General features: G+C 42.7%; 1 protein-coding gene across 1 annotated transcript in view; it reads right to left on the minus strand.

Moving 5' to 3' along the window:
• Positions 1-21,285, minus strand: part of TRPV1 (transient receptor potential cation channel subfamily V member 1) — a 544,023-nt gene that overhangs the window by 187,876 nt on the left and 334,862 nt on the right. Inside the window, exon 13 of the mRNA XM_078679941.1 lies at positions 785-1,128. Within this exon, the coding sequence (XP_078536067.1) occupies positions 785-1,128 (344 nt within the window). The remainder of the gene's footprint in view (positions 1-784; positions 1,129-21,285) is intronic.

Raw genomic sequence — 21,285 nt, forward strand, 5'->3', positions numbered from 1 at the left:
GCCCTGATGAGAACCCGAAAATTGATGTCACAGGGTTCGAAACGCGTCGGCATATGAAAAAGATGTACTTTGAATGTCCAGTAGCCCAATGAATTTATTTGTGGTCTCCAAGAAAATTTCTCTTTGTTTCTTAAAAAATTTTCTCTTTGTTTCAAATAATTTTTGTGTTTGAAGTTTGATAATATAAGTTTCTAAACAGTGGACTGTTCAGGTAAATGCTGCATGGTATTGTCACTAGTGTTATTAAATAACACCTCACATAATGGATGTCTGCTGAGGGAAAGTGTTTTTGAATTGCCTTCTTTGTATATAGATGTATTGTAAAATTGTATGTGTATATGTCGAATTGTAATGTATTTGTTTGTTACAGTGTTTTTCTTTGATATTGATGAAAATGAAAATGATCTAAAAAATAATGAAATAAGAAGGTATAAATAAATGATACCTTACAAACTGAATTGAGATTAGTTTGTTTTGCTCAAATTTAGAGTGATAAAAGAAATGGTGCAGTGGGTAATTTTGTATTTCAGATTATATTGAAGGTCCAACCCACTGTATGTCCCAGGACCTAACTCCACAGTTTAAAAAACCCTACATGGGGCTGGCATCACAAAGGGAGACACTTGTTAGTGAATACTAACAACCACTAAGAGCTAAAGAAGCTTTAGTTGTAGGTACTTTTTTAAATTTGATGGTTTACATATCACCTCTAACATCACTGTCGCAAGAGCACATATTGCATGCTCTGAATTGAAATAGGCAGTCAAAGAAACATATACAGTACCTGGAGTTTCCAGATGCTCTTGCTTTCCTGTGCAATTTTGCTCACAGTTTCTCCCATCAGTGCAATGAGCATGTTGAGCAGCAGGATGTACGTCATGATGACATACACAACCAAGAGAAGGATAAAGATGGGCTTGAATCGATAGTTGTCTGTGAACTCCAAGTCTCCCATTCCAATAGCAAACTTGAAGAGTTCCAGGCAGGTATAGTACAGGTTGTTGTAGGACTCCTGACCACCTTTGCAGATCGCACGCCGACCTTGACTACTGGTCCAGGGATTACTGTTCTCTTCAGGTAATGATGAGTTTTTGTTCACTTCTTCGTCCTCAATCAGGGTGACTAAAGCTGTTGACATGAATAAATAATTTGATATTTTATAATGACGTTCTATTTGACAAATTTCAGCAGCCAGTTGGCTTGCTCTGAGCAGAACCTATAAAGTAAAAGTACTGAAAACAAGAATCCTGCGATAATACGATTGTAAATGAATGTTGAATACAAATAAGTAAATTAAACATAATTTGAGGCTGATGAAATACAAAGTTTGTAACTGACGTTTTGTGAATTTACAAACTTCATATTTTGCGAATATGGCAATATTTTTAAACTTATGCCTTATGGGTATACATGTTTTAGCAAAACCATTTCTTAGCTAAAGCATTCTCCCACCAAAGATGTGCATTTGCCGAGATTTGCCTCTGTGAAATACACTTTTGTAGAATTTTTGTCTTACAATTCAGACTTTGTTAGCTTCACTAAACTTGCAAAGCTTTGAGAAAAAAACTAATTTAACAGAGGAAATAATCTGTAGAACTCTAGAAGTGATCAAGAATTTTACCAATAAAATAACCCAGCAAATTTAGTACCATTGGGGCCCATGAGTACTGTGGGAGAGTCCTTTTGCGTTGAACACCTATGAGCTACATATATTTTAGGACTATTACAAATGTGTCGCAGACTTTCTACATACAGTTGTACAAGTGGAAAATCATGCCCAGATCATTTCACTGAGTTATTTGATGTGGTGACAAGCAATCTAGATCTGGCCAGAGCGATGGATGTGATCTCTGTGGATAATAAATACTTGGTGGAACCTAGAGGGGGAGAACTTCCTTCAATAGCTAAGTGGGTTAAGGTTGACCAAATAGTTAGGCATGACTCTGAGTGATTATTAATGGATTCTGAATTAAGTGATCAGTCAGTGGTCTATATAAAATGTAGGTATAATCTTCAAATCATCTATGCTGATGCCAAATATGAAACCCAAGTTCAATATATTACCTGCCACATGGGTTGCTGATGTGATCCATTGGTTGATGCTTAGGGACTCTAGGGGATAGAAACTTTTAGTCAGATTCCGGTGGCGATACCCCATTCTCCTTATTTACAAAGACGGCGTAAAGCCACTAAACGTGGCTTAACGCTGTCTTGTAAATAAGGCGCCCCTTCATGCTTTACTTAGCATGAAAGGGGCGTGCAATGGGTGTTGTAGTAAGCGTTCTGCCACAACATCCATTGCTTTTTGACGCTGCCCCATATTTATAAGGATGGGGCAGCACCAAAAACTAAGGCGAGGTAAAACCTGGTCTTAAGATGGCGATACGAGGAAACATTATTATTTTCTCCAAGTATTTTGTTCTTTCTTGATTCTGCAACACACATAGAAACCGTATATCGCCTTTAAAGATTGTTTATGTGCAGGAAGGAGTTATAGACAGTGTAAAGACATGTATGTTCTTACATGTAATTTCACAGATAACCATGAGATTACCTGTAACAATGGAAGAGTTTTGGTGCTGGCCTCCAACTCTAGCAAGCCTTAGGGGATTTCACTGTGATGATTCTAGTTAGAACCTTTTGAGGAGGGTTGTATATTGTTTTGAAAGCTGTATTTTTCTACGTTTGTTATTTTGTAACTGTATGCATAATGGTTGCCAGTTTGTGTTTATTTAAGTAGGCCAGAGTTAGGTAAGGTGTTAAGCCAATGGTTAAAGAGTTAGGGCATAGATGCATCAAGCTAAACACCGCTCGCAAAGGGGCAGATTCTCAGAATCTGCCCCTTTGCCACCGGTATTTTTGCATTTGGGATGCATCATCCCCAAAAGCAAAAATCGCAATTAAAGAAATTGCAAAATTGCGATTACTTAAATTGCTATTGCATTTAAGGAATCTCAAATTGAGATTCCTTAAATGCAATGTAATAAAGTTTAAAAATTAGCGATTTCGCTAATAGGGGGAGCAAATTACCATGAAGTTGAACTTCATGGTAATTTGCAAAAACTTTGAAAAATGCACTAAAGTGCATTTTTCAAAGTTCCATTTTACACACAAACATGCCCTTAGGGCGTATGTGTGTGCAAGATGTACCCATATGCAGATTTCAGGGGTGCAACAGGGTGTCCTTTTGACACCCTGGCACCCTTGAAATTGCAATCTCAATTTGCGATTCTCTAATTGAAAATCGCACATTGAGATTGTCTTCCCATTCTTTCCTATGGGCCTCTAGGCCCATAGGAATGAATGGGGAGATATTCCTTAATTGCGACTCGCAATTTGCGACTCGCAATTAAGGAATTTTAAGAAATCGCTATTTTTTAAGCGAGTTCTTCATGCATAGCATTTTGCTATTCCCTATTAGCGAATCCTTATTTTTTGCTAATAAGGAATCGCAAAATGGATGCTTGATGAATCTATGGGAAAGTCTTTATTGGGAAATGGGATGCCAGATTTCATAGGTTTGAACTATTTACTAAAAAACATTATTGCCTACGTATTGTGAAAAGGATGAGTTAAAGACAACAGGCTTTTAAGGATGGATTGCTATTACACTGGGCTAAAGCCTGTAGGCATTTATTTTATTACATGGAATTGCTCAGATTACCATACTAGGCAAGGATTTTAATGTTGGTGATTCACCCAAATAAACTGAGGGGATAGAAGCTATGCACTACAATATTCATTTTTGGAGAAATAGTATTTTGGTTTGCCAACTATAATTTTGTATACAATAGTACTTTCATGTAGGTATGCAGGAAGGTTGCCTTGCAGGATGTTTATGCTCAGTATAGCAGGCTTGATTTGGTTATGGTGACATGCCAAAGGGCGCAAGCCTGGCATACTGATTGCGAAAACCACATGTTAAAGTGAATAAGCATTCAAAGTTGGATTGTTATGACTCTGAATTAAAGCCTACAGACAGGTTTTTTGTTACATGGAATCGCACAGATTACCTATTATGCTTAGCCCACTGTAATTTTGTGTACATTTCCAATTTTATGGCGGTATGCCTGATGGTTGCCTTGTGAGAAAGCTTACATTCAGTACAGTAGGCCTGAGCTGGTTAGGGTAGTTGGTTACGGTGACAGCAATAGGCATAATTGGAGTGCAAGGAAATGTTTTGCCGGCTGCCACAGGTCAAGCCTGAGTATTCAGATAATTTATTACAAAGGAGGTAGGTCCGGCGTATTTAGTTTGAAAAGCATTGGTAAATCCAATAAGAGATTAACAGTAGATTGTTGTCACATCACATTACAGTCCGCTGAAAGATATTTGGTTAAATATAATCCCACAGATTAAATAAGTATGCAAGGGGTTTGTTGTTGGTCACCAACATTGACAAACCTAGAGGGTAGAATTTAACTGTGCTGATTCTTGATAGGCAACCTACTGTTGATGTAGTGGCAACGGCTTCCTTACCCCAGATTGCAGGGCTTACTGATAGTCTCTCCGTAGTGTCTGATTATAGTCTCGGACATATGGAAAGTCATTCAGTTTTGACCTTGGTATGTACCGATACAGTTGAGGATCGTACTGGTGGAAAAATCAGTACTTCAACAGGGGCACTGATTACTGATGAAGAGATCAAAATAGATGACCCATACCGAGATAGAGTAGTTCCCCCTTTGGTACCAGTGTTGCCTACTGCCGAATGTGATTCTTCTGGTAGTGGGCCAATTCCACAGCTGTTCTTCCTGTCATGGAATATTGCAGGGGTAGGCAAAAATCTGAAAGATCCAGAATGGGCAGATTATGTCGATTCCAGTGATTTCTGCCTACTACAAGAAACCTGGGCATTGGATATCCCACATAGGATGGGATATAAAACCTTCGGCATTAAGGCCATCCAGTCTGATAGGGGAAGGCCATCTGGGGGATTGATCATATGGCTTAAAATTACCCTAGCTATAATGGTTGAACCCATAGATACAGGAACCCCTGATATTTTGGCTTTAAAAATTGCATCTGTAAAAGGGGGGGAATACTACATTGTTAATGTCTACAACAGACCTACAGGGCATTCCAAGGTCTCGCCCACTTTGGAAATCCTGGACTCTTTTTTTAAAAGGGTGGTGGGCGAAGTCCCTGTGATATTGGGAGGTGACTTGAATTGCAATTTCGAACCGATCCTCGGGATTACTGATGTTTTCCAAGATGAAGATCAAGCTTATAATATTCCTCAGCTTGAAACTTCTAACTATGTCCCGTGTACCACTTTGGCGGTCCAACTACTGAGGCTAACAGTTGACCACGGTCTTAGAGCGTGCAATGGTCGCTTTCCTTCAGACCTAACCAAACAACCAACCTTTGGGAAATCAAAAAGCAGGCTAGATTTTATTTTTGTTTCACTAAATATTTGGCACTTTATGATTGATTTTAAAGTATCAACAAGGGCCGAGAGTGATCATTATCCCATGGAACTTTATATTGACGTACACATGATCAGAGATATCCCCGCCCCTACGTCAAGTGAGATAGTTACTGATGATTTATGCGAACATGCACATATAATTAATAATAACAGACGTGCTCTAAAATGGCCGCATCTTTTAACTGAAGGTAAGACCTTAGCTGCAGTCTACTCACTGTTTGATAAGACTTTTGCACCTTTAGTAGGACAACCCTTGTTAACTGATAGCTGTGATCACTTTGTTGAGCTACACAAGGTTTTCTTTAATGAACTAAGAATTTATATGTCCAAAATGCCAAGGAAGAAACAGCAAAATGTACGAGTGGGATGCCATGGGAAAATTTGGTATGATCATACATGTAAAATGGCCAAGAGGAAGCTCTTAAATGCTATTAAAAACAAATCCCAAGATGATGTTAGACTCGCCAGGGATGAGTATAAGCATGTTCAAAAAGTTTCGAAAAAAACATGGGAAGAGTTAATTTGGGCTGACATGTTGACTGCTGCAAAACAAAATGATAATGTTGGCTTCTGGAGGTTGGTTGCAAACGGGGGGCATGCAGGAAGACCTGTGAAGGACACGTTCATTGATGAAATGACATGGGTGACACATTTTACCAATTTGTATAAACAATATGACAGTGGTGACGAGGAGTTCCCATGTTCACTTCCACTACCTGTATGCCTTGATTTTACCCTGGACGAAACAAATAGGGCAATCAATGAATTAAAAAATAACAAAGCTCCCGGCCCAGATAAAATACCGGGTGACCTCTATAAACATGAATCTGAAGTCTGGGCCCCCTATATTAATCGTCTGTTTAATGCTCTGTCCGTAAGTTGCAAATTCCCTGATAGTTGGCGTGCAGCAGAAGTTGTCCCAATTTTCAAAAAGGGGAATAGATCCCTCCCCTCAAATTACAGACCTATTAGTTTAATGGACATTCTGCAAAAACTCTATGCCAAACACTTGCTATTTAGGATAAATGATTGGTTGGAGGAGTCAGCTATACTTTCCAAATTTCAGGCAGGCTTTAGGTCTAAGATCAGCACCATAGACCAGGTCTTCAGATTTTGTTGTCTGTATTGGAAGTATGTTCACATTAGGAAAGGTCATTTGTATGTAGCCTTCATTGACCTGAGAGCGGCATTTGACCTTGTTCCTCGCAACTTGCTCTGGAGATCTTTAAACAAAGCCGGCCTGCCAGGAAGCCTTTTGGTCCACATAATTGAGCTACACGCTAGAAATCATGCAAACATCAGATGGGGTCCGAATGGCGAACTGACGCGTGACATCCCGATTAAGCGTGGTGTCCGACAGGGATGCGTCCTGGCCCCCACCCTGTTCTCTATTTTTGTCAACGATGTTCCTGATTACCTTAATGCTTGTAGCAATGATTCACCTCAGCTCAATGGAGAGAGGGTGCCTGCGTTGCTCTTCGCGGATGATACCATCTTAATATCCCAAACCAAGAAGGGCCTCCAGGCACTCTTAAACTCCTTTAGTAGCTACTGTGTGACCAAAGGGCTAGAAATAAACGTTGATAAAACCAAATGTATGGCTTTGAATCCTAGTAGGCCGGACAGAGGGAACCTGATCTTGAACGGGGAAACTCTAGGTACCGTGGAGAACTTCACCTATTTGGGGGTAGTACTTGACTCTAAGTTAACATGGAAGGCCCAAATCGAGAAAAGCAAGGTGTCATATGCTCATAATGCCAAACCAATAATCTGTAGATTGAATGCTTGTACAAGTAAAAGTGTAACACCTGTACTTGACTCTTTAAATTCAAAATTCAATCTGCCGCCCTATATGGGGCTGAGATATGGGGACCTTGGGCCAGGGAGAGTTTTCAAGGCCTGGATAATAAATTTATGAGAACAATTGTAAGGGTCCCAACTAGTACACCACTAATTCCCCTTCAGCTCGATTTGAATTTTAAACGAACCGACCATCTAACTACTATAAGACCGTTAATGTTCTGGATAAGGATTTGGTCCACCCCAGAATTGATAGACTACAGGAATGGTCTCCGAGAAGTAATGAACTTAGATTCTTTTAATTCCCTTCGGTGGTTCGGGCATATTAAAAAATGGCTCGTAATTCTGGGCTTGCATTCGTTCTGGGAAAACCCAGAGAACCTACCTTCCTTTGCTAAACCCATGGTAAAAAGAGCCTACTGGTCCTTTATGAATAATAGGCATGCTCATGAAAGCAGAATTGGCACTCTAACCCAAAAAATTTTTGTCCTTCAAAAATGAACCTTGTTTTGAATCCTTCTTGGACGAAATAGAGCCCCCTGTTGCTAAGACTCTCTTTTTGAAATTTAGGTATGGGAATCTCATGCTGAATTCCAACATAGAGCGTTGGTCAAAGAATAAACCGGATTGTCTGAATAGTATAAGTGAGAGATGTCCTATGTGTTCAGATTTGTGTAAGGAGAATGAGGTCCACATGTTGTTTATATGTAAAGCGTATCTGAAAGCTCGGAAAAGATGGCTTAAACCCATGTGTGTACTTTTAGGAACCAGATCCTGTTTAACAGCATACAGGATCTTAAAAACTAATACTGCTCAGTCTATCGTATTCAGCATTAGTAGGTTCCTCTACTCTGTGTACATCGCCCGAAAGAAATTGGGACAGATGCTTTAAGTTGGACTAATTCTAAAGACTGAACCTTGCTGCTAAATGAATGATGTTTTAAATTGATTGGTGAAAATTAATTCCGCACTCTATTTTAGAATTTGTTGTTTTAAATGAATTGATGCATGTATACTGTTACGATTTTTTGTTCCATGTATGTATATACGTGTGTCTTTTATGGCCATTTGGCCGAAATAAAGAAATAAATGAAATGATAGGCCCCATTGAGTGGTGTGTGTATTGTTTTGCCAACTGTAATTTTGTACACATTTGTTATTTTGCAACTGGATGGTATGACACTTGCCAGTTTAGGCATACTTCAGTAGGCAGGTGTTGTATGTAGTGTTATGCCATTGGTGAAGGCTAGATGCCTTATCAGCTCATTGGGGAAAGTTATGTCAGATTCCTAGGGTGTGATCTATTTATAACCAAAGGTAATGACAAAGCAAGTTGGCCTCACTTACTTATTGTGAAGAGCATGTGTTAAAGGCAATAGATTTTAAGGGTTAATTAATATTACTGAAGGTAGGTATTTTGTTACATAGAATCTCGCAGACTCCCTTATTTACCAAGGGTTTTGGTGTTGATGACCCACCCGACCAAACAATGGGGATAGACGATTTGCATTATGGTAATCCTCTATTAGTAGGGAGTTTCTACTGTTTTGCACCAAAGCGATTGTCGAAGCACGATAGGCAAGTTTGAGTTGAGGCACTGTGTTTGCCTGGCTCAAGTTAGTTAACAACAGTTATAACAATAATTCAAATCGGTACACTAGCCACACTAGCCAGGGGAACTTGTTCATGTGAGGGCAGTCTGGTACAGTTGGATTGATGCTGCTGTATATATTTAACTGTGAAGGTGATGGGAGAGTGGGACCTAGTTGCGCTTGTGGTCCCCTAATTCCACACGTGTCTGACCGTCGGTCACTATTTTGGCTGAAATTGCAAATTATTGAACCATAGTTTTCCATAGGCGCAGCAGTTGCCTATGTGCATGGTGAAGAACTAATTGAGTGTGCACTGCCACCCTTGCAGTGTACCAGACCTCGAGGTGAGTGCTGCGTGATCACTAGGTTTGCCCATGTGTGTTAAGGGCAAACAGCTGCACAGCATGAGGATAGCCACATGACTGAAGTGGAGCGAGGCGTGGCAGGAAACTGATTTACTGAGTGCTGGTGGCAGGCCTGGCAACACTATAGTCAAAATAAACATTTTGCACTTATTTAGTGACTCCGATTATTCTTATTGTGGACAAGTACGAGAGAGCAAAAGATTGTCTTGTTCTCGCGACTCTGAGGTGAGTCGGGAGTGCTCGTGTTCTGGGTTGTCTAAAGATTCGTAGCTTCTTGATATTTGTATGAGACCGAATGAGACACTAATGCTAGTCGTTTGGGATTTTGGGTACTAATGTGGTAGAAGGTGCATCCCTATTTACTGAGGTCCTGTTTTCTTGTGCGTAGTTCTATGTATGAGCGGAATCCCCACAACAGACTAACTTTGCCAAAATCCTAGGGAAGTTGTTGGAATTGAAGGATCCCTCCCTGGATAAGGTCATAAATATTGCAGGGCATGTAGAGTACACACATCCATAGGAGCTGAATGAGTATCAACACAAAGAGAAAAGTGAGTGTAGCAAGGTGAATGTGGTACAGAAGGTAAATAAAGGACTTGGGGGATTGGGCAAGGCACTTGTAGCCAAGGAGAAGAGAGTGTGTTACAGATGCTGAAGCACAGGGGCCCTGGAGTGCCCGAAGCAAGTTGGCCACATATTATTCTGGCTCTGTGGACCGCATGACTAAATCCACCCAATATCCTGAAACTGGACGACAATCTGCCCTGGGAACAGAGTGCCATCAATTTGGACACCGGGTGACATCAGCCATTGCCCGCAGTTAAGCCTTGGAGAAGCAGAAAGATGGCCCCTAAGTGTTCATCATTTGGAAGACCTGCCATTCAGGAAATGGCAGGCGTAGCTGGCGGCGATAATGGACAGTTAGACTAGGTGGCCTGGCTGGCTCTGAGTGAATCGCAGGGCCCGGGGTCAAGCGTGTGGCTGCCGGAGGGCTGGCGGTCGCACCCACCATCTGCACAGCTCAGGTGTGAGGTGGGGGCTGGAGAGGCATAGTGGGAACACCCTGTGGCAGTAGGGAAGCCAAGCCACTGCTATCGAGCTGAGGTGGGCCGAGCAAGTGAGGTGAGCGTGGTGGAAAAGTGGGGCTCAGCACAATGCCAGGAAGGCATCCCGAGTAAGCAACGAGGAAACAACCCTCTTAAAGTAACAAACATACTTCATAGCGCTGCCATGCTTCTGGGCCCCATAGTAAATCAGGATGCATTGACAAACAGGCCGCATACCATGGAGCAGACAAAGAGACTGTGCAGGAGGTCCGAGTCGCCAGCAAGAGTGGCAGATGGGAAGGGCACTACTACTTTCCACACAACATAGGGTGTACGAAATGGGGGACATAGCAGGTAAGATGCTGGCCTGGCTGGAGCGTAGGGAGCAGGAACAAAGATGGGTGCCTGAATTATCCACTGCCACAGGCCCGCAGATATCTGACCCACAAGAAATAACAGATATGTTTGCGAGTCATTTGGAGAAGGTATATACGCCCTCCACTACTTATACGTCAGAAGACTCCCGGCAACTGCTGATGGACAGTAACATGCCCTCACTATCTGCAACAGAAAGAGCCAACCTGGAGGCTGACATCACAGATGAGGAACTCTGCAAATCCATCTTTAGTGTTCAATCAGGGAAAGCAATGGGGCCTAATGGTATTCCGATAAAGTTCCTCAAATCCATGGCAGTGAAAGTAGCCCCCCACTCTAATCTTATGTATTTAGAAAGTCTTGATAAGGGTATACTGCCATCAGATCAAAGACTGGCATCTATAGTAGTAACCTGAAAGCCCGGAAAACCGGTGGATTGTTGTGGCTCATACAGACCGATCGCCTTAATAAACGCGGAGACCAAGATCCTAGCGAAACTATTGGCTTCCCGCTTAAACGCTGTTCTACCCTCCCTGGTCCATGCAGACCAATCTGGTTTCATGCCTGGGCAGAGCACAGCATTGAATATTCATCGGGTAAATAATGTACTAGCGCGGCAACCCTGTGTGAAGAAAGACACAGTGAATATGTCCTTGGATGCCTCCAAGCCATTCGACATTATAGAATGGCCTTATCTTTTTGAAGTGCTAGCCTAGGTTTGTTTGCTTTATACTGAACTCCGTGGACAGGTACGGTTGAATAATCGATCATCGAGGGTGTTCATGTTACACAGGGGAACTAGACAGGGTTGTCCCCAGTCCCCCTGCTATTCGCACTTGTTCTGGAACCTCTGGTGGCATGGGTGAAACGGGATGTGGCTCTTAGAGGCCTAAAATGGGATGAGGACACCGAGGACAGAATATCATTATAGGCAGACGATATGCTGATTTATCTCGCCTCCCCCTACGCCTCGATACACAACCTGCTCAACATTTTTACCAACTTCGTCGCCCCCTTGCAAAGATTTAGAGAAGACATCAAACATTGGAGATTGCTGCCATTGTCGTTATTAGATTGCGCAGCCCTGTTTAAAATGCTAGAACTACCACGGTTCCTCAATGCACTCCAAAATTACTCATACCCCATCCCAACTCATATTTTGACAGTGTAGAGGCGTATGTTGGATGGAGGGACGCCACGTATTGCCCTAGGAAAATTGACAAAGGGGTGGTATGACGGGGGCATCGCACTCCCAGACTTACGTCTTTATTATTGGGCATCACAACTGGTGGCAGCTAACCACAGGCTATACAGTCCCCCGTCCAACCCGGTGTACCGACTGGAGCGATACCAGACTGGACGTGAGGGGTATCTAGGAGCAGCATACACCAGAACCCGCAAGGGGAGATACCTGGGGCCATGGCTCACACGACCTCCATTTAACAAACACCTGGGATGGCAGGGAATATTTACAAAAGCAACGCTCCTATGGTCATCTCAGCAACTAGGAGTACTATGTTACCAAGCAGGGTTTGATAGGTGGGATACGATAGGGATCTCCACCTGATGTTTACTGAAGCATACATGACCTTCTACAGAAAGGGAAAATACTTACTTTTAAAGACTTGCAGGCGAAGCACGAACTGGCATCAAAGGAGGTTTTCCGATATTTACAAATCCGACATGCACTTAATACAGCTCTCACAGACCTGACGACTATCCCGGACGCATCCCCTTTGGAGGATCGGCTCCTGTCTTAGCCCCTCCTGATTAAGGCAATCTCCCTTACATATCGTAAGCTATGTAAAAACCTACCAGACCCCTTCCTTATTCTTAGAAATAAATGGCAATTAGACTTGGGACAACTCTAAGATGAGGGCTGGCAAACCGCCCTGATGTCCCTTAGAGAGGCTGCTATTAACCATCGCTTTCGACTGATTCAGCTGAAGGCTCTACATAGAACATACCTCACCGAGGTGACGTTACCCAAGATAGGGACTAGGCAAGATACACTTTGCCTGCGCGGCTGTAACCAAATTGCCACATTTTATCATATACTATGGGAGTGCCCCTTCATACGTCACATTTGGGAGCGAGCTACGAACAAGATGCAAGATGCACTGGGGAAACCACTCGTGCTGACACCCTCACTGGGGATCCTGAACATTTGGGAGGCGACTGATCTAATGGACATAGAGCAACAATTCACCACTCTGGGATACACCCTGGTTAAAAGAGCCATTGCTATGAAATGGGGAGCCGCAAACAAAGCGTTGCTAATAGGATGGGTGGCGGAAATGGACAGATGTATGATAGCCAAAAAAGAGGTCTACTAAACTAGAGGATGCCCTACAAAGTGGGACAAAAAATGGGATACTTGGAATGTCTATCAGGGCGAATTATGCATCTCGCCAAAAGTAGAAATGGAAATGTCACAAAGAAGAACCACTGAAATGTAATGCCTGACTGTCATATAGCATACAATACTGCTTTTTCTCTTTCAGAACAACATAATGTATATCCCATTGATCTGTAAGTGACGGTTGTTATGTTGTCAATAAAATTCTTAAACAAACAAAAAAAAGAGTCGCGGATGGAGTGAGAGCCGGATACCTGTGTGCCCTGAGGCCAATGCGTGGAGCAGACCCCCCCTCAGTGCTCTGGAGATAATAAGAGTGCTGGCAATCGCAGGCCACACATTTGGATTGCAGAGTTGGTGGAAGGCAGCTAGATAACAGACAAATGCCACCATCAACCCGACTACTCTACCTCAAGAGCAGACATCAGAGGGCGGGGGCTGCAATACGAGAGCAACGCATATTAAAGCACATGGCAACTAAAGGCCTCTCACTTCCCCTAGGAGAGATCAGATGACAGCTGGTGTATCATCCTCTCCATCATAAGCAGTGTCAAGAGCAAAGTAAGTGTGCATTAAAAATTCTCATAAACTAACAAGACATTGCCACAGTGGATCAATTGAAAAGCAGAGGGGGGGGGGGCAAATCCTCTTCCACGCGGACCCACAGACAGCTTTGCCAGACTAAGGGTGTGATTTCGGGTGACTGCGGACCCCCAGGATGCAGTGCCCCTGCTATTGGGGATTCTTTGGAGCTGTGCAGTGGACCTACCTGTGACACCCAACCGCATCACAACAAGACTACATATACACAATGGGAAAGGCAAACAAGCACCATACCCACCTCATGTTTGAATCAAAAAGTGCCACCAAACAACAGTGCGATGCCCTCTTGGACTCTGAACAAGATTCCCTGTTCCAAGTATCCTCCATGCTCGAAGCTATGGTAACTGACATGCAACTGAGCCTACAGTCTATAGATAGTAAAAAAGACACATTATCTATGATGGATCCCATGACAGCTAAATTGGACAAACACACAGCACACCTGTCAGAGGCAGAACAACGCATTTCTACAGCCAGAAACACTGCAAACACCACAACATCCTGAAAATCACTGGTATTCAGAAATCTACCAATACTGCCAATGTGGAACAATATGTTGAGTCACTGTTGCTGGAAATATTTGGTGATGAGCATTTATCTAGTGTTGATAGTGGAAAGAGTGCATCAGTCACTTAGGGTGCGTCCGCCTCCTGGGTCACCTCCATGTCCCATTATAGTGAGGCTTCTCAATTAACGAGATTGGGACACAGTGCTCTGCCTCTCCAGGTACAAGAAGAACATTAACTATCAAGGAAACAGCATAGCCTTCTTCCCTAACATCACGTCCATATTGCAAGCAGCTGGCAGAGAGTACCTCCCTTTAAAAACAAGAGGAAATCCCATATGCATTGCTGTATCTAGCTAGACTGAGCATCAGTCACCAGGGTACCCACAGGGTGTTCACTACACCCAAAGCGGAAAGAGAGTTGGTAAAAAAGATAGTCACGAACTGCAGGGCCTCACCTGAACTGGACTTGTGAACTGAGAGAGGCTTAACCAACTTCACATGTGCAGACATTTGGTAGATTCTATCGACAATCAGTGGATCTGAATGAACACTGTGCACACAGAAATACAAACTGACTGGAAACTGCTTTGCCTGACTAAATGCACAGCCTCACAATAGTTTTGAAGGATGATTTAGATGGTAGCCCTAGGACACCCAGGGCAAGACTCCAGGAACTACTGTGTACTGGTGGCAATGTGCGCTATGTAGTATGGGCCAGAAAACATACGAGGCTCGATAGCTCACACCAGTGTCTATACACGAGAAGTTCCCAAGGGTAGTACCAGTAGACAGAGTTTGACTCACGGTCATCTCCGTCCATCTGGTGCGGAATAAGACCTCTGGCAGCCCCTACAAGGGTATACATTGTATACCTATTAAGAACACTGCTATGATTGAGTATGTATTATATTGTTGATAGCAATGTTTTGCACTTCATTAGAGGAGGAGTATTCCTTTAGTATGTTTGGGATGCTGAAGTGGGAGGGGGGTACATGTGTCTAATGTTTTAATTGCCAATGCTATAACACTTGATGGTGTAACTCGGGAAAAATCTTGCAGAGAATGCGAACACACACATTACGCACTGGGTCCTATCTACAGGAGAACATCTCTTCCACCACTGAAGATTTAACCCTGATAATATGGAATGCTAGAGGACTCAATAACCCCCCCAAAAACACCAGGTGCTGGCCTACCTAGATAGAAATCACTTGCATGTCACCTTAGTACAAGAGATACACCTCACGCAGCAAGCGGCGGGCTATGTTGACGATTGCTGGGTTCAGGGTGGCATCATCCCATTCCACGTACTCCAGGTTAGTACTCATATTGATAAAGAAGGGCGGGCCATTTGTTAACACATACTCGGAGATATATGACCAGGGCTCTTACATAATACTATAGGGCAAATTGTGTGGTAACCTTGTGACTACCGTTAACACATATGGGACTAATGTTGATGCAGAAGTCTACACACAAATTTTGGGACGACTACACATACTCATGCCATTGGCCATTCTATGGGGCAGCCACCTCAATACATATCTTGACCCAGTATTGGGCCGCTCCATTATGGGGGCATGACAGGGGAAGCAATCCGCCCAAGTAATTCGATAAGGAATGGTGGATTATGCCCTTATTGACATATGGAGATGCAGGAAGCCCAGGGTAAAGAAGGTACATGGCTCGTTGTCAAAGTTAAACTATTGGTTGGTGACTCTGGAGGTGCAAACCTGGGTTCAAGACATAACATATATGCCCAAAACACGTTCGGACCATGCTCCTGTGAGGCTGGAGATGTTAATCCCTACACATACACATCCACAATACCTAGGGAGACTACATGCCACAGCACTGCTAAACCCAGTATTTCATGAGGGACTATGAATGGCCATTATTGAATACTTTGAGATAAACAAAGGCACAGCAGAAGGTGCTGACTCCTTGTGGCAATATGAAACCAAGACAAGGGTTTGGGCTCATGCAGTAAGGTCAAGCCTCACTAAGCTGGGTAACAAAACAAACTACCAGTACTGCAAAATTACTCTGGGAAAAATAATAACTAATAACTCCTAAAGTCGCAAAAAGGCTGGTCAAGACCAGCCTTTTTGCGACTTTAGGAGTTATTAAAAATTGCACTAAATGCTTTAAAAACCAGAATTCATTCCAAGGTCGCTTCTGATTAAAAAGTATTAATCATTGTCAAAACGGTTGACAAAAGATGTATATTGTGTAAATAATGAGTATGAGTGGCTCTAGTGAGTCTGGGTGAGAATGTGTGTATGGAAGGTGTGAAAGGAGATTGTTGATGTTTATGTTCAAATTTGTAATACATTTTATATTCAACAAATTGATTTATCTTTTGTATTTTATGTGGTGATGTGATATAAAATTGATAAAATGTGTTCTTTTTGAAAAATTATAAACATAAAGATTTAATTCAGACAGAAAAAGGAGTCTTGTCAATATGGTGTTTTGTTTCACTATGTTATGATTATTTTTCCCAGAGTAATTTTGCAGTACTGGTAGTTTGTTTTGTTACCCAGACTCCTTGTGGCAGGCATTTGAAGCCACTAGCCGGAAGGGTATGCATAGGAACGCAAGCAGGCAAACTAAGAGACAAACAATCTTAATTGCAGAAGATAGAGAAATAGTTGAACGGGCTAGAAAGGGAGTATGAGGCCAACCTGAGGCCTGGTACTCTAGCAGCCATTTGAGAACAGATCACTGGCTACACAGAAACAGCAGAACAAGAGACCCATCACTTAACGCAATGACATAGTGCATGGCCATTTGGGGAGGCGGAACCTGGGCGCAGCTTGGCCGCAAGGTTGAAGGAACCGTGGGTTAACGTGCACATAATAAGCAAACATAATGCATTTGGTGAACCCTATGGCAACCCTAAAATAGTGTCTGAATCCTCAGACTCTTACACACAACTATAAGGGACCTGTACAACGGCGTCGGCAGCTGACAGCTGACATAGCGTATTTAGATGACTTTTATTGTGACAGTGGGAATACCTAACATAGCCCATTACCGTAGAGGAGATAAAAAAGGTTATCCGTACATTACAAAGCGGTAAAGCCCCCGGAATGGACAGTATTCCAGGTGAATTTTTTAAAGAATTTGCAGAAGTACTTGCCCCGTACACCTGATGTTTACTGAAGCATACATGAAACAGATACTCCACATTTATTTATTTATTTGAGTTTTATATAGCGCTGGCTAGGCCCGAAGGTATCAGAGCGCTTTACATGAGGTTCCACATTGTTACAAAGTTACCTCAGTTACAAGTTACAATCAATGCTGGAAAACATTTAAAGATCATGAAAGACAAGATAAAAGGAGCGAAGAAGGGCAAGGAAAAAGGGCAGGAGGGAGATATGGCGGAGAGACGAAGGAAAGTCTGCCCAAAGTCCGGCTGGGTAGGTGACAGCTGAGGGGGAAGTCAACAGCCCATCTCCTCTATAGTTATCAAGGTAGCTCCACCGGGCATCTGCCAAAATGCAAGGTCTCAACGGTCAGGTGGCAAATTACACATAATCTTTGTCTTGATGAGTGAGCCAGATGTGGGATAAACTCGAGTTCTGGTCGAAGTCAAATTTTAGACCAAGAGTAGCAGCTCATCGAGGGGAAAATAAGTTGGGAAAAGTCTTCACAGGGAGGTAACAACAGCGGTGAAAAAACGATGAGACTTAATTCCAGCCCGAGGTCCCGCTGGGTAGATGACGGCCAAAGCGTTGTGCCGGAGCCAATCTCCCCTATAGCTGTCGATGAAACTCCAACGGAAATCGGCCATGTTACTCAAGCTATGCTGGATTATAATGAAGATCCTGATGTGATCGAAGGTCTCGGGACCATAAACGGGTAGATGGAGGTGACGAGGAAGGTAGTACAGGATCAGATATGGAGCTTATCGGCCATCTTAAAGTCAGGCAAGTTGAGTTTGTGGATCTCTGAGACTTTGCAGAAGGTCATACCTCTAGTACTGCGATTCTGTTACTCTGTTAAGCCTTATATCCACAATGTGACTCCCTCAACTAAAGGGAACATCCTCCCTCTTCGGTGGTATTAACCTGTCGGGTGCCATTTTGGGGACAGGATCGTTGAATCCGTATCAGCAGAGTTTTTGTGGGGGTATGATTCAGGTGCCATATGATCATCTAAACTCCCATTGGGATCGCCGGAGGATATTCTCCACTCCCCCACTAACCGCCTCTTAAGAGCGTCAGATGTAGCATGCGTCACCAGGGCAGTCTACCTTGGACTCCCGAGAAGCTTGTTAGAGCGGCTGCCAACTTAAGGTCAGGCAGGGTTGGGAGCTGGATCGAGCGTCTAAACAAATAGGGCTCACAGAGACCGGAATTAATGAGTCACCACGCACCTCCACTGATACCCGCTAACTTGAGAGAGCGCCGACCCTGCAGGGCCCGGAAGGCAGAGAGAGGTCAGGAGGGGAGGCTTCTACTAGGTCTGCTCCGGTCAGATCCCCAAGATGGAGGCACACGATCTTCCCTGCCGCAGGACCCCCAGCAGTTCAAGGTGAGATTTTCAAGCGCCACTCTGCTATGCATATAGCGATTGTCACTAGTGGCAATATGGACGAGAGGATACTGGCACCTCCAGTAGCCACGGAGAAGTAGTTTCTCGCGGTCTGCTTGGGCTCAGAGCTTATGTGGAAGAGCTGGCGGCTGTGCCCCCAGGTGAAGTAGAGTAGTGCCTCAGTAGAGAGGCACTTAGTATTGCACTGCTGAAACCAGTTAAACCACCTGAATGCTGTGATGCCTGAAAATAGATGCAAAAATTCTCACAAAACTGCTGGCCACTCTGGTCCAGCCGCTTCTAACAAAACCCTGGGCCAATCTGGGTTAATTTACACCCGCTCCACAGCACAAACCTTGGGCACTCTCTTTGTACTATTGCACCAACTAAACCCCTCATTGAGAGCAGCGGTGATCCTCTTGGGTGCCGCTAAGGCTTTCAATATCGAGTGGACGCACATGTTTACAATTTTAAATTGCATGGGAGTCCTGTAAGCCTTTACACGATGGATATGCCTACTATACACCAGTTCAATTTGTCCATGCCATGCCACTTCTGCATTACTAAATAAAGAATGCATAAAACACAAAGCTGAAAATCAGTGAGACTTGGAAGAGAAATGTATATACACGTTATTAATTATAAATCATGAATGGTAAAGAAGGACTTGCGGTCATGTGAACCAATCTCAAAAAGTATGGGCGCCATATTAGTTTGAGTATGGGTTAATATGATATTAAAAAAGGCATAATAATGGTATGTGCTCATTGATTACGAGATATTTATGGCCATTAAAACAATAAAACATGAAGCTTTACTATACTGCCAGATAATCTGCCATGGACTGACACATATAGGTAGGGATACAATGATGCAACGTTTTAGAAAGACAAGGTACAATCCAAAATTCTGAGCCATTGCAGAGAGTCTGTGCCAGAGATGTATAACATGTCAGCAACAGAATGCAGGAAAGAAAACAGTGGTTAGCATGGGTCAAAATGGAAGGTCGGGAGGTCCTTTTACCCACTTGCAGTTACATTTTATAGAGATGCCTTCTCGTAATGGATTAAAACATGTCCTTGTGATTGTGTGTCTGTTTTTACATTGAGACATACTCTATGCGATGAAATGATAGCTAAACCGTTGCTAAACTGCTGCTTAGAGAGCTCATCTCAATATTTGGATTTCTAGTCTCATTGGAATCAGATAGAGGAACACAGATTAATAATGAAGTGGTGCGAATGCTCTGTGCCGCTTTACAAATTCAGCAACAATTGAATTGTGTTTATCCACCTGAGGCATCAGGTGTAGTAGAACAAATGAACGGCACAATAAAATCACGATTGGCAAAGTGTGCATGTCTACATCACTAAAATGGCCTGATGCATTGCCTTTAGTGTTGATGAGTTTGAGAAGTATTCCAGATAGAAGAACAGGACTGAACCCTCATGAAATAATTATTGGGAGGGGTTTGAGACAGCCTACAGTGCCAGTGAATCAGCTCGTGAATATATCTGATGATTTAGTGCTTGATTATTGTAAAGGATTGGCTGATGTAGTGCATTCTGTGTCTCACCAGGTTGGAGAAATCACCACTGCTGCCCAACAGGAGCAAAAATACTACTTGTGCCCAGGTGATTGGGCCTTACCAAGTGATTCTTGTAACAACAACTGTGGTTAAATGTGGTGGTCTACCTAATTGGGTTCATGCAGCCAACACTTGTTGAGCTCCATGTCCACTTGAAGGTACAGTGTTGATTGCAGGTGAACTGGTGGTAGCAGTGAGGCAGCCTGAACAGACTAAGCACAAAGTAGAGTGGGCACCAGCTACTGGGTCTAGAAAAACTGTTGAAAGTGAAAGAGCGTTTATACCCGAAGTTAATGAGGGTCAGAGACAAAGGGATTCAGCTAAACAAAATATTAACATAAGTGAAATAAACAGTGTACCAGAAAAATTAGTGCAAAAAAGGTGACCGATGGCCTAGTAAAACTGGTCGATTTAAAGACATTCTGACAGTAGGAAGAATTCCATCCTCTATAATTGAAGTCTTCAATCAGTTAGAACAAAGTGATATAGGCGGAGATGAAAATACAGTGCACAGAACAAATAGAGCATGATTCCCATATCAGAAATATGCAGCACCTGAATGGACAAATCTAGCTGCGGCAAATGATTGGGAGAAAGAGTTCATTGCATTTTGTTCTAAACAAAATACTGCATATAAGCCATCCTAAAAGAACAGAGTGAGAAAAGAAGGTTGCTGGAAAGAGAAAGCAGAAGAAAATAAGCTGTGACAAGATGCTGATATAAGAATTAGATTGAAAACGCCAAACCTGTTGCTAATCATAAAATTATTATAAAAGCACAAAACCAAATGGATGACTCTGGTTCCGAGACTGGAGATTCGAAAAGGATTGCTTCAACTAGAAAAAAAGTGTATATGTGCTTGCGTAATGTGTACACTTTTCCTAAAACTAGTTTTGTTTTTGACTTTGCTATTTGTACCTCATTGTGTGTATTCTGTTGAACCTACTGATGTGTACGTGAGTACGACTACTAAATTAACAAGAGTCCCTGGAGAAGGTATAGACATTAAAGAACTAACAAGTAGTGATTTACACCTAGATAATTCAATTAATGACTTTTTGTTAAATGTTTTT

The sequence above is a fragment of the Lissotriton helveticus genome, chromosome 3_1 (genome assembly GCF_964261635.1).
Source record: "Lissotriton helveticus chromosome 3_1, aLisHel1.1, whole genome shotgun sequence".
Taxonomy (NCBI): domain Eukaryota; kingdom Metazoa; phylum Chordata; class Amphibia; order Caudata; family Salamandridae; genus Lissotriton; species Lissotriton helveticus.